Source organism: Mycteria americana, chromosome 11 (genome assembly GCF_035582795.1).
Source record: "Mycteria americana isolate JAX WOST 10 ecotype Jacksonville Zoo and Gardens chromosome 11, USCA_MyAme_1.0, whole genome shotgun sequence".
Classification (NCBI taxonomy): Eukaryota; Metazoa; Chordata; class Aves; order Ciconiiformes; family Ciconiidae; genus Mycteria; species Mycteria americana.
The window spans coordinates 24,823,246-24,838,393 of record NC_134375.1 but is presented as its reverse complement, the minus strand read 5'-3'; the positions used below and the strand labels follow the sequence as shown (position 1 = coordinate 24,838,393).

The window sequence follows — 15,148 nt, the reverse complement described above, 5'->3', positions numbered from 1 at the left end:
GAGGAAAATTAACTCCATCCCAGCCAGATCCAGTACATGAGTTCATGCTACAAAAATAATTTATGGAAAAACAGGCAAAGACCATACCTTCATTTCAATAACTGTTTGAAGAGCCTTCGTCTTTGCTGGCTCAGGCTGAAGTTGGGTTCTTCTGTGTAATTCCTGTGGAGGGACACGATAGAAATAAGCCTGACGACTCATCTTTCCATTATTTTAATTGCTCAGATGAATTTATTACAACAAAATAAAAGTCTGATGATTAGAAGCATGTAACTCCAAATGCTACAGGTGCTTCCCTCTCTATAATCCCTCTAGCATCACTGCAGTCCCTATCTTGTATTACAGTCAAGTCTGACGGCACATGCGCTATTTCTGAAACCCCTATCAATAATTAATGTCAACAGTGACAAAGCCAGCAAGTAATTTCTTAGTCCAAATACGATGCTGCTGGTTTTGCCTAAACATCAAAACTTAATTAATTCAGTTGTGTTACTAATTCAAACACTGTTAACTAATTGAAAATTTTTTACTGTAATTTCTTAGTTTTTCCTTTAATATCCGAGATAAGCAATTTAAAGACATTATATTTAAATTTGACATTTTAAGGATAATAATTACATAGTGGGTTGACGCAGCACCCTCTACAGTAACAATTACATTTCAGTTTTCACATTTTCATACCATTTTTAATGCATCTTAATCCACATGTAAAAGAAAAATAGATTGCATTAGTTAAGACATACCGTTAACAGAATTAACGTCTACTGTCTTTATAAAAAAAGAGGATAAAGATGGCAGCACTCAGTCTCTTATAAAACACAGGAGTTTTTTAAAAACTCACTTATCTACATAGAACAATGTAAAGCTGTAATGAAACATCATCATTTAAGAATTTGATGATGCTTATACCCGTCCCACAAACTGTCCGAGCAGTTTATTAGAAAACAAAACTGAAACAGGACAGACACAGTCCTGTTTCTAGTCCTTTAGAGTCTTTCCCCTCTGAGGGACAGGACTGCCATGGTAGGTGTCTCTCTCTCCCTGGTCTTTCTACCCCAGTGCTCCACATACACATTTGAACTAACTTTATAACCATGAAAAATATGTTTTTGCCTGGCAGGCTGAGAAGCTAGGTTCATTCATTCACCACAAAGATATTAGCTGACTCCAGAACTTGAGCTATTGTGTCTTCAAAATTATGCCTCTCCCAGCTCATCCTCAAATTTGGGGGTGGGGGGGTGGGGGGGGTGGTGTCATCAAAAGAACATAACACTGTGAGTCCTAATTATCTTTATTCCCATTTCTCAAATCCCCTTTTCTTGAGTGAAGTAAACCACGTACAACTTGACAATCAATTAATAGATTAATGATCAAAATTATAATCAACTATGGATTGTACGCATTTATTATCCTGCCCCCCCCCAGCCTATCCTAGCACATTTCTGGGTCTTGCCTACCTAAACCCACAAGCTTAAAAGTCATATTTTTTTGTATCACGAACTATCAATCAGTTTCTCATTCTGTTTAGCAACAAGCATATCGCTTATCAATGACTTTAGGAAACAATCACTCTTTAAAGACTATAGGAGGAGTGATTTGGGGCATGTTGTTAAATTAAAGTCTACTGATAATAAACATCTTTATAAAATACATTCAAAAATTGTGTGGCCTAATATATTAAAATAACTGAAAGAGACAAGTTAGTCATGTGTGCTCCATTTAACTGAACACAGATTACTTAACTTGAAATGCATATGACAGGACATAATATCAAGACACCCATCCTGAAATTGTCAGGTTTGGCATGCATTTTTGGTTAAAATAAAAGAAGCTGTCCATCGGTAACAGAAAATTTTATGTATACAGAAACAGATCAATACTTAAGATGTGTAGGATTACAGTTAAGTAGCCAAGTTACAGTCAAATGGCTGCTAAATTAAGACCATTTAGATCACACCAGTTTGATCTCATTTTTCAGACTCCTCTGTTCCTGATCTTAGCCCACAAACGTCTGGGGGCATGGGCAGTTTTTCATTCCCTATTTGTACCATAGCTAATAACGATACCTTCGTCAATGACTGAAGCTCTTGGGACGCCTGGCAATAAAAAGAAGAAAGAGTTGGATATGCTCTGTCTTGCCTATTCCATTTTGCCCACTCTGCTGTTTCCATAGAAGGGATGCACAAAAATGTAACAGTTAGATAAACTGTTAAATTAGATTCTGACCTGAAATAGCCTGTTGATATCTTGATAAACCACAGCACTGCCTGCAAGAGTCAGATTAGGTGCACGTGTTTGAATGCCTACCTAAAGTTAAGTAGGTCTGCATGCTTTTTTATTACATTAATATATTGCAGATATATGTAGATATATTTAAACTACCTCTAACATACGACAACAGTGAATTTCTAATTTTGCACTGGGCACTTATGAAAAAGTGTATCTGAATGGTCCTTTTTCCTTGGTGTTTTTTTATTTACAACTAATTATCCACATTATAAAAAGAAAGAAATCTTTGCAAATCACCTATACAGGGAATCTCTCAATCACCACCAGCTGTTTGTCTCGGATGAAACAAGTACCTTCACTATACAAATGTTTTAAAAAATAAGAGTATGTCATAGATTTGTCATACAGTTCTCCTACAAGAGTCATGGAAAAATAGTTGGCCAGTCATACTGCTATCTGATCAGCAAAAATTGCAGCTAATTCTAAGACCAGACTTTGCTCCCTAAGGCCACATAAACTGAGTTGGAGTATAAACAGGATTCCACACATTACCCCGGGAGACAAACCAGAGTTTCCACCCCCTTAGCCAAAGATGAATGGACTGCCAAAGATGAGTATTCCTAGATGTCTATCATAGCATGAAGCCTTGCCTCATAATACTTTTCCTGTTTGCTTTATGAATCAATCTGATGCTGGCTGACTTAAAAGCTTTTCTTCTCTATCCCTGATGGTAAAATGAAGCAGACTTTAGGATTCTGGAGAAGATCAGAAAATGACTCCCACTTTATTATTTTGTGGGGGTTTTCTTCCAATCAGATTCAAATGTTTGGAGACTCCCACAAGGCTCAGTTCTTGAATTTATGTTGTTCCATGTATGCATTTTTTCTTTTGGGGTGCCTGATTCAGGGATATACTTTTGGGGTACTGATTCCAAGATACTACCACTTTATGTGCATGATACCTTACACTGACTGTTTCACTATCTGAGGTCATCTGGAGGGTTTCAAATTTGCCTGAACAGCTAACCAAGAGATATTCTGAACATTTCATGAAGTCCTTATAGCCTAAGGAAACCAGATTTTTATCCATTACATCATTTTTGGAACAATGCTGCTTTGTCTTTTTAATTTCTTTTTATTAAAAGCCCAAGAAGCCTAATAAAACCCCTTTTAAAAAAAAAACCACAAACAAAAAACAAACACACACACACCCCCCCCAACCAAAAAAAAAACCCGACATCAGGGATAGTTTCTTTTAACCTGAACTGTATTAAATGGAACTCTTGATACTTATACCCATAATAAAGTACTTGAGCCACCATCTCTGCAACCAAGGCCTATACTAATAACCGCTCAGATATGTACTCATGAAATTACACTTTCGTTATATCCCCTATATGGCATCTGTATCACCGCAACTGGTAGTAGTTCTGAGTAATCACTTTGCATGCACAAATTATAATTCTGCATAATCAGATGCCCACATCTGGGATTTCATGATGATGCTTAGTTGTCAAGGTGATAACACACCCACACAAAATTGACAGGTAATCAGATCTTTTTCTTCACATTAAATTTACTCTAATATTCTTTACTTTTAGACCGAAATGAGTCTTAAACCAAAGCTGTCCATTGCTTGCTCCTTCCATATGTTTCTGGGATATTATGATAAGCATCTTTTGTTGGCCTCAAAAGTAACTTCAGCACACAATTTTACCACTAATTTAAACAACAAAAAAATCCCAAGAGGAGGCAGTTTATATTGTATCCTTCCTAAAATAATGGTGGAACATGAGTCCTGTTCTTTTGTTCAGAAATCAATAAAAAGACCTTGCAAGATTTTATCATTATTGACCAGTATTCAAATCTGCACTACATAGCATAGTCTGAACCTAGTACTAATTAAAACCCAAACAAAACTGCCTTTTTATCCCAGCTTTATTATAAGACGCTTCATCACTTGGCTGCAGGAAAGCCAGGGTGCTGCAAACTGATCCTCCTTTTATTCTGTTTCTGATGTATTTTATTAAGGTTCCTAAGATATCAGTGACTATGTGTTGTTCTGATTAAATGAGATTGAGCTGAAACTCTTAAATAAAAGACTACACCAATGCTGTTAATGCAGTTCAAGGTTCTACCTTCTATTTACATAAAACTGCCTAAAATAGCATGACACAAAGTGCTAGAAAGAAAAGGACTTCTTCAGAAAAACAGGCAGTTTAGAGATGGTATCATGAAACTGTCAGTGAGTGCCTGCATTTCAACTGGTAAGCTTCTACTGATTAAAGAACAGAAGGAAAATGGAATCATAAACCAGAAGATTTTAAAAAATTAACACAAAATTCAAGATTTATAAAAAATAAAGACATAATAGGAACAAAGACATCAGAATCAAATAACTATTGGAAGAAGAAAGACGGATGATTAAAGATGGCAGCAACTATAAGGCAACGTAAAAACAGGCATGAGCAACCACTGTGTCAGTAAATCTAGCTTCTTGGATTCCTAGGTAAAATGCACAAATCTGTAAATCACAGCAGGCAATAGTATAGGAGCTGCTAGTTCTCTCAAACACCTCAAAGCAGACTGCTTCCATTCTCCTGGAAAAGAAAGCCTTGGTGTTGCTTCTACATGATCAGCTTGTCTGAACTTTAAAATTTAAAATCGGTAGTATATTAATATTTCAATCAATTCTTTAATTTAAGTAAAAGCACAGCTACTTACCTAAAGTGTCTAAACACTAGTGTTTCTTCAGCCAAAAATACCATTAGAAAGACTGATCAAATTCTATTTAACCAGAATACTACAAAAATGTAACATATAGGAATTAATTTATTCTTAACATATAAGTTTATCTTCTCTTTCCTGTTTCCTAACCCTTCGCATCTACCCCCAGCCAAAATGGTATCATAGTAATTTAGATGAATATATTTAAGAAATCCAGATCAAACTCTTTATCTTTCTGGAAACCATAAACTGACAACACTGAAAATTTCCATGTCTGGCTCCAGTGTGTAGGAAAAAGGAACCCTGTTATCAGGAAGGATTCCAAAAATCACATTGCCATTGGTCATCTTTTAAAAACCCACTACCACAGGTATTTGAACTCTGTGAGAACCTGTTAAAGAAATTTTGTCAAATCCCAACAAATTTTATAGTTTGAAGAAATGAAAATGTGGATACAAGCGTATGAAATGAAAAATTACGGGAAACGATAAAGAGTTGATAGCTATACAAGTTCCGTACTAGAGAAAGAATCTTTCTGTAAATTAGGTGTATTTAAATTTATTAAGTTCTCACAGTTAAGCAAAATACTCAAATGCATGCCTAAAGCTCTCTCCATTTAGCATTTTCAATAAACAGGGAAATAGGAGTTTTGATCGATACACAAGAATATAGGAATAAATTGCATGAATTAGGCACCACTAACAAACTATAAAACAAAGATCGATAGTCCAGCACCGCAGATGAGTCTAGCAATAATCCCACTGGCCTCAGCATTACTCTTGAACATCAATTCTGACACCACTCCTGGGCTACATTAGAAAACTTGGGTGTGTGAAGAAGGGTAGGAGGGAGGAAGGAGGAGCTTTTACACCAGGATAAAACCACTATATTGAATCACTAGCCAAAATGTTTCTTTACAATGATCATACTTCCATTTATTCCTGAATTCATGCATAAAAGAAGGGCTTATGATATGTTTTACCGATATGCCTTAAGACAGACTCTAAGGAAAAATAATCCGAGCATTAAGAAACTCAGCTTTCCTTTGACTTGTATGTCAAAAACACCTTAAGCAACCATGTATGTTGTCATACTGGAAGAGTGTCCTCTGGCAAGAGACCACATATAAAAAGTTTCAAGTGAAAAGGCGATTTGTGTATGGAGCTTGAAATGCATGTGGGACAATTTAGTTTCTAATTGAAAGCACATAGAATGTTTCCTGAAAGGAGCTACTGAAACTCTACTTTCACCAGAATTCTTGAAAATTTATTTCTTTTCACTGCGGAAGGAAAAAAATGTCTAGAGGATCATTTCTTTTTTTGCCCAATATCATTAATCTTTTTTCCTTTTACAAAAATTACTCTTTCTTTGGTATGGCAATTTTTTTAAAAATGCTACCAAAGTTTTGTGGTGGCATTTGTGGTGTCCCTCAAGGATCTGTATTGGGACCAATAGTATTTAATATCTTGGTGAATGACAGACAGTGGGATTGAGTGCACCTTCAGCAAGCTTGCGGATGACGCCGAGCTGAGGGGTGCAGTTGATACGCGTGAGGGAAGGGATGCCATCCAGAGGGTCCTCAACAGGCTGGAGGAGTGGGCCCACGTGAACCTCATGAAGTTCAACAAGGCCAAGTGCAAAGTCCTGCACCTGGGTCAGGGAAATCTCCAGTATCGCTAGAGACTGGGTGATGGATGAATGGATTGAGAGCAGCCCTACAGAGAAGGACTTGGAGATACTGGTAGATGAAAAATTAGATATCATTATTTTATAACATAATTCTAAAGTTTACAGTTATCACATTGTCATGTAACAGAAGAACGTCAAAGCTCTCTGTTAACAAAATTATCTCCCCCAGATATTCAGACAAATTTCACCCTTACATCCCCAAGTAGTTAATATATGTGCAGGTAAAAGTGTTGGATTGCTGGATCAAATTAACACACAAAAGGATTGCCCAAGCACAATATTCTACAGCCATTCTACAACTAAGTTGTTTTTTTTAACAATATATCATATAAACATTAATATTCTTTCATTAGCTTTTTCCACTACATACAATTTGAGTGTGCAATGTAATATTATTTTGAAATAAATAAGTGCACATATTTGTATGGATGACAGTAGTAAAAAGGATCATTGATTAATAGAAATTCTACATAGCTGTTAGGTTATGCAAATATATGACAGCAAGGGACATGAGAGCACTAACCTAATTCTGGAAAAGAGATGGACAATTTTTCATACAATCTGGGTGTTGGGGTTTTTTTGGGGGTGTGTGCTTTGGGGTTTTTTTTTGGGGGGGTGGTTCTTTTTTTAATAAAAAGCTTGTAAGCAACATTGAAACAAATATATTCCCATTTTGTTAAACTATCTTTAAAAACCTTTACAAGTCTAAAGCAATGAAAATTTTTCAAAGTGTTAAATTAAATGTTTGGGAAAAAATATTTGAAATAGCTTTTATTTTCCATTGCCTTTGATCTTTTTCAAAACAAACAATTAGAATGCAACTCTTAAATTTAAAGAAAGAATCACGCTTTTTAAACTAAAACTAAATTTTATGCTTGCCAAAAAACTTCACAACACACCCCCCAAAAAAAACCAAACAAAAAAAACCAGCACCCCCAAAGAGAGCGCAATTATTTTGCATTGATCTTTTAAAAAAATCCCATTTTTGGATCTGCCAGAAACTAAACCAAACCCACCAACTCAACGCAGATCTACCTGTCAGTTGAGTTACGGCAACCAAGTCAGTCTTTCTCAGCAGGAAAGAGGTATGGGGCAGCGTCTAAACATTTGAGAATGCAGAACACTCATTTCACTCGGAAACTTATATTCTGTGGAAGAGTCTGAATGCATCGTTACAGGAACGCATTTAAATCAGAATACTGTAAGAAAGAGTTGACTGTATATGAGCATGTTGGAGCGAAGCAAACACCACCAGTGTCATCTACAAGCCCAGCTGTGATGTGCTGCTTGCCACCTATACTGTGCGCTACCATCGCTACAGAAGAACCATGCCAGTCACACAGTAAACAGCCCGCATGAGTAGTTATTATCTAGCTGAATATTTATCATTCTATGAAGTCTGTCAAGAGTCTGTTAAACTGAAGTTCATACATCAGCACACGATAATTAAAAAAAATTTTAAAAGAAAAAAAAAGGAAGAAAACCCACTTAGCACCTGTTCTGATTCTTTTTCCATTGCCTGGGAAACAAAGTGTTGCTTGGTAACTTGAATCCATCTGTTCGAGTTTCCTCTTTCAGTCTTCCCTTTTTATCAGAACAAAAACCCGCCCTGAACTGAAAATATGATCAGGAAAAAAAAAAGTTTTCTCACTGCATAAAAGATGCCACAGATCCTTATCTGCATTAAAATTATGACAGACTTAAAAATATCTGATATTTTCTCTTCAAAACAATGCCACTTCCCCTCCCAGATTTTTTTTTTTAAAGCAAAAAAAAGGTCTTTGTTTTATTCCTTTTCCTTACCTCAGGGCAATATAAGCAGGGTAGAGACTGCATCTTTTGTGTAACTATATGCTGAACAGGAATATCTATAGCCCAGGGGCTAAGGCACAGATTACAAACTACTTTGCTGTGCGTCGGCACTTACAATAAATGCTGAATGCATAGATACCATAAATATCTAAAGCCTTAGTTTTCTCTAAAGATGTAAATCAAAAGAATCTCCACTGAAATTACTGGTATTATCTGTTGTGATTAAAATCAGACCCTAAAGGAGAATTTTCAGAACTTCAGGAATCCATGTGATGTAAACAGGGTAAGACCGGAAAACAGACAAATGGAGAAAAACTACACGTAGGATACCAAATTCTGTACAGAACATATTACCACATGTATTAAAAAAATCCCACCGTGTTACAAACAGAAGTGGTAGCAATGACAAACCAGAGTTATCTAATGCTTTCCATTTTTTACATTTTTAGCACTAAACTTACCTCACTCTAAGTATGGGGGTTGTTTTGTTTGGGTAAGTTTTGGAGCCAGATTTGCCCCAGAAGGGCTGACGACAACAGGTATAGTTTCAACAAATAAAAGTGCTTTAATATACTGAGAAAAAAAATTACATACTATGTATTATCTGACTTCTACACCTATATTTCCAAACTCAAAAGCCTGGAATTACTGCTATTTTTAACATTTTATGTCATCTTTGTTTCAAAATAATGGCAGAGTCAGCTCAAGGCTTCTCAGAGACACACTTGTTTCAAGAGATCTTTAGGTAGAAGAAAGGAATTGAAGGAGAGTAACAGGCAAGGGTAGAGGTTTAATGCTGTCTTCTGCTATTCCCCAGGCTACCCTTCTTCAGACGATCTCATTTTCTCTTTTATGTGGAGCACAGGACGATGTAACGCTCGTGTCCAGCCCAGAGGTACTGCAGGGACCGCAATTCCCACCCTAGGAGCAGCAGCCTTCTCTTCCTTACCATTTCTCCTTCCTCTTGAGAAGTCCCATTCACCCTCCTGTTCCTCTCATGCTTTGGGGAGCAAATTGGAGCTGAACAAGCAAAGGAAACACTGCTTTGAGAGTTTCAAGGAGGGGCTGAGGCAGAAATCATTGTCACAGGAAGGGAGCCACCCGACATTCTGAACCCTTCCCTACACAGCTGGGGAGACTGGAAGGCTCTCTGGTTTAGAGCAGATGATTCAGAGTTTCTCAGCATAGACAAAGGCAGGCAGATTACCACCACCACAACTGCCTGCTCTGCCCATTACTCGAACAAGCTGGAGTGAACAAACCGACTTCCGTTCGGTTTGCATAACTCATGACACACAACAGGGTCTCAACACTGATATATCTAAACGCCTCCATTACCTTTTTTTCCTTCATACCTTAGTAACATTTTCATTTTTAACAACCTTTATCTGCTTTCACATACTCTAGTTCAGAACACACATCAAAAGACAGAGTCCCTAGCCCAGTTTGAGCCACCTACTATTGCTTGTACATTGCAATTAAAACTTAACTTACCCAGTATAAAGCAAATATGGAATGTATAGACAAGATGTCATCAACCCTTTTGGGCTCTGGTTCAGGCACTTCCTAAAAAGTCCTGGATATCTTCTGCAGTACATAAACTGAAATTTTACATGGAGTTCTGTGGTTTAATTAAACCCTCGTGTCCATGAAAACTATACCTCTTGTCACAACCACCTTAAAAAAAAAATCATTTGGGAGCACAATTTGCAAAAGCTAGTATGTTTTATTAGTCTTGCTAGTGCAACGTTTTATGCCTAAATATCCAACTTCCTAATATGCCAAGTATTTGACTACAAAGTAAAGAATTGCAACAACATAGTTTACTAATGTGCAATTAGAAATAAATTGACTGGTCTGAAAGGAGACTTTTCAAGCCCAGTATAGCCTTGAATAGAGTAAAATGTAATGATTCTGCTGTGAAAGACCATATCGTAAAGATGTCAGAATGACTGCAAGAACAGCACCACCATTTAAGTACAAAGAACTTTAAGCGAAAAGATTATTAAAGTACAGTGACATAACTCTTTGTTGAATAACTTTTTCAAAATGGTGTCTGTGGAAGTCAGAAGAGTATGATAAACTTAGCTGTTGACTCTTCTTATAATGTAAATGCAAACTAGTGGAAAAATAACAATTACACATACACACCAGTAAAGTCCTAATCGTAGTTTCTGCAGCAATTATAATTCAGCCCCCTACACCAACTTCTGCCATTTTGTGGCCCTGTACGGAGAAGGATGGCATACACAGAGGTATTCTCATATCACAACCAGCAAGCTATAAATGTGTAACCGCAAACAAGATAACAGTCTTTTCTATCAGGTCATCCAAAGGTCAGGTTTAATTTCCTTCCAAGGTATGTTCCAGCAACTGTTCCTACTAAAAGCTTCATAACCTAATTAAAAAAAAAAAATTAAAACCTACAGTTTATAAAAACAGTTGAAAAACACAAAGTAGTGAAGATGGCTTGTCAAATACAACAAACTTTCAGAAAGCTAAAAGATCTACTACCTATATCTTGTTAAATGGTCTGTTCCTTATAGATTTGTTTCTGCTCATCAGTTGACTGTGTATGCATATTCATGAGATCTCTGTCCCACAGATGAACTGAAGAATATATAAAAAGCAGATGGGTTATAGCCATTAAAAGTCTCAACTTAAGACTTTTTGACTTTGGAGTTCCCGTCCAGTTCAACAAGATCTATCTATAAATCAAGACAAAAATGCTTTCTGAATAACAAGTCATCATGTAACATTGACTGGATCCAGCTACAACACAATTTAGTAATCTGAAATTATTTTCTGCACAGTTTACTACGCACCAACAGTACATACCTTCCCCCTTGCAAGAGTTGCACGTGTTGGTCGGCACCATTATTGAATAGATACCTACATGGACCTTTATACACATGAATAAGTTTCACACGATCTTAAGTACAGACATCAGTATCAGAATACCAGCTGTTGTTCTGCAAAATGAGCATTTTTAATCATCAAAAGTGGTAAACTTCCCACTGTATGTAGGAAACCAGAACAATCTGTTCAGCCCACAGCCTCTTCCTTTCTGCCTACTGCACAGCTATGCCAGCCTGCACACCGCTACCATTTTCCTGAAAAACTTGCAGCCCATCACTAATCATATGACCAAACGCACATCCGTTTCATGAGTAAAAATACAGACATTTCCCATATGTAAGCAGGTACATCCTGTCCCTAAGGCATGCCAACAGCATTTTGATCATGCATGAGATCTACTTCTCATTTTATGGTGTGAAGGTAGGTCAGAACACACGTTCAATGTTTCAGATGGAGCTACATCAACTGCCCAGTCTAATGATTGCACAGCCCCGTAAGTCCCACTCAAGAACCGTTTCTTTATCAGGCAGTGAAAGTCAACTTATAGATAGTCCATTAAGGACATCTTATATGCCAGCAGTAATCAGGACCCACATTTTTAGAATCCACAGTGCTGCCTTCTTCTGAGATCAGGCAAGCACCCACAGTGTTTCTCTTCAGTTTAATAGCCTCTGAGCAGCACAGCAGATACACGGCGCTGCTTCCCAGGGGAGTCAGGGAAGTCTGGCACCTCGGGAGGCTAAGCTGTGCCATACTAATCACCCTGCACCGTCTATCTATTTTGTTCCATTTCTTCCTCTCACCCATGACTACAGAGAGCAGCAGGAACCTCCTCTAAAGGTCTCTATGACATTGAAAAGGATGCCTTAGACAGTCTCCCCTTATCACAAAACTGAGAGTCATTCTGAACTGAGGAAGTAAGCAAGTCGTTTTAGGACTACTGGCCAATATCAAATCTAACCACCACAAAATCATAGTATTATTAGCAATATATACCTTAACGCAATAGCTGATTCAGGTTATTTACTTACACAAGTTGGATGAACATTTCTAACTCATTATTTATGAAAATATTTCTGAGCTGGAGCAATTATTTTCATGCCATTTTGATTCAATTAGCACAGGTAATTTTGCTAGTAATTCCCAGAATAGGTACATGCTAATTATCTCATCAGTGAATAGATATTTGTAGAAGAGAAACAGAATTCTCAACATACTACAAGAATCACGTTAAAGTTGTCTCAGTCGATAAGCTGTTTCTCCAACATGTTTGTCTTAAACAAAACGTGCTATGTAGTACAATTACTAGCTAAAATTCCCCTTCAGAACACTTTTTACCCCCCACAAATGAGCCAAGCACATAAAATACCTTCAATGTAAATGAGAAAGGATACACAATACATGCTAATATAAGAAAAATGGCCAAAAAAATTGTTGATTTTACTTCTACAGTCTAACTACATGACAAATGCTGTACTCATACAACTGTGAAACTACCTTCAGATTGACAAGCAAATTTGCAAGAGCACAGGTTGGCAGAAGAAGCTACAGTGTTACTAGGGAGATTTGCATTGGTATAGTTTGCCTTAAAAAGAGCAGTAATCTTTAGAAAACACAATCTGTTGCTGAGAATCCCTAGCCACAACAAGAACAGCAAATCTGAAAAATTCCTGATCTCTATTTAATTATCACATAATAAATGCATTAACACTTCAGAGCCTATATTGTTGATAAAATTAGCATAATAAAAATTTGTAGATAAGCATATACCAAGTGAGTTCTTTTTATAACATTCTATGACCTAAAACTCAGAATAGAAAACAGAGCAAACCTTACATAATACGTATGATAATGAAGGAGAACCACCCTTTTTCTTCCTTTAATTAAAAATTAGTTTCAAAATATAATACATCTCACTGATACATTAATAATGTATTTGTAGAGCTCTTTTAATAGCTGAGCTAAACAAGCGAAAACTACAACACAGATGGAGTAAACTTTCACTCAATATTTGCTTTACGTTACTTGTTGCCCAGTCTCCACTATATAGACCACTATATTTTAGGGGATGAAATAATTTTATTTCATCATTTAGTCTTAAGCCCAGTTATTAGAACGTAAACACTAACACTATTAACTCCTTGATTATCACGTAAACAGAAAAATTCTATGCTCTGAGGCTGCAATAGGGTATCACCCCTTGCTTGCCTATATTTATGCTTTATCCATCCTTCAATCCATCCGTTTTTCTTCTGATACTTCTCTGTTAGGAGTTAAGCATCTGTTAATGCTGACACTTCTCTTTAGGGATTCCATAACTCACACTGACTGTTCTTTTAATTTCCATACTACCTTCACGCTACAGAGCGAACATTACAACCTGATTTAGTCAGTTCTCTCAGGTTCATTTTTTACGACTCTCCTTCTTTATCTTAACGCTGCCTGAGACGTTGCATTTTACATTTATTTCATATCTATTACTTAAGTTTCTATGGGCTTAGACAAGGTCAGTCCTAACAATCTTTTCAAACACGGTAGTTTACTTTCTATGCCTTCCCAAACCTCCCTGTGGGGAATTTGGTCTGGCCCTTCTGTAAATCACCAAGGAGCCTGAATCTTATATTTGTCACTGGTTTAAGTGCATTCTACTGATTGAACGTGCCAAAACTTCAGTCTAGGTATAAATGCCAGTCATGTATGTTCCATATTTTTAATTAGCTACTTACTGTGTATTTAGAAGCTCTCAGTGAATACAGAATGTACAATACCGTCACTAAATGACAAAAAAAAAATCTAGTAACTTACCTAGCAACTCTATGAATTGATAGATTTTCCTTAATTTAAATATAGCAGTAAACTGTTAACAACTATTATGCAAGCTCTGCTGACATCAGATAACAAACCTTGTACATAAAGACATTTTGGCACAAGATAATCCAAAACAACAAGTTATAAACAGTTTAAGGGTTAAAAACTATACGATGTAGGCTAACTGTACAACGAAGAGAGAAACCGTGTAAAAACTGAAACCTAGACAGTATAAAAAGTTACCTGGTGGAAACTTGCCAACTACATAACTCTGTTGACATATTACAGAAACAATTTATTTCGTAGTTTACTTACTCCATTGCTTCTTGGTTAAATACTATCTAGTTATTTACAGCTCTCTATGGACTCTCCCAGTAGAGTCTAGCAGATTTTCTAGGCCCCTATGTCTTACCACATAACCTCCCTTTCCAAAATCACTTCTTCACATATCCTGCCAATTGATGGACTTATCCCACAAACGTCAAATATTCTTGGCATCAACTCCTACCTAACAGAAATCTCTTCAGTAACAGGTCCATAGTCAGTATCTCAGCGCACTAAAAGCTCCCTTTACATACATCATTCATTTTCTATTTGGATATTGCTGTGTGCCATTATTCAGAAGACTGAATTTCAAGGCTGAACTTCAGCGGTCAGTAGGTCTCTATGATCCAACGGTTTGACTCTTTCCTTATTTACATCAGCGTAAGTCAAGTGTAATACTAATCAATGACATCATTCCGCAGCAAAGTCATTGCAGATGAAATCCTACGCAAGTCTGCTAAGCATAACAGAATGGGAAAAGATACTACAAGGTATCTTACATTAGCTTCACTATATTAAGAGGGAATAAACAGGAAACGGATATCATATTTTTATTTAGTAGCAAACATACGAACAATAAAACCCCTTTGTAAGTTAGATGTCATATGTGCACTTGTCTCTCATTGTTCAAGTCCTCCACACCATATCTCTGTAAGCACGGTTTTGGAAGTGTACCATTTTATGAAAAATTAACGCCAAGG

At 36.7% G+C, this 15,148-nt stretch overlaps 1 protein-coding gene across 7 annotated transcripts in view; it reads right to left on the bottom strand.

Annotated features, from left to right (window-relative positions):
* Nucleotides 1–15,148, bottom strand: part of ERC2 (ELKS/RAB6-interacting/CAST family member 2) — a 534,065-nt gene that overhangs the window by 412,432 nt on the left and 106,485 nt on the right. For all 7 annotated transcript variants that reach the window (XR_012777475.1, XR_012777476.1, XR_012777477.1 and 4 more), the window contains exon 4: nucleotides 88–162. Coding sequence is in view for 3 of the 7 variants with exons in the window: in XM_075514174.1 (XP_075370289.1) it covers nucleotides 88–162 (75 nt within the window). In the remaining 4 variants the exon portion in view is untranslated. The remainder of the gene's footprint in view (nucleotides 1–87; nucleotides 163–15,148) is intronic.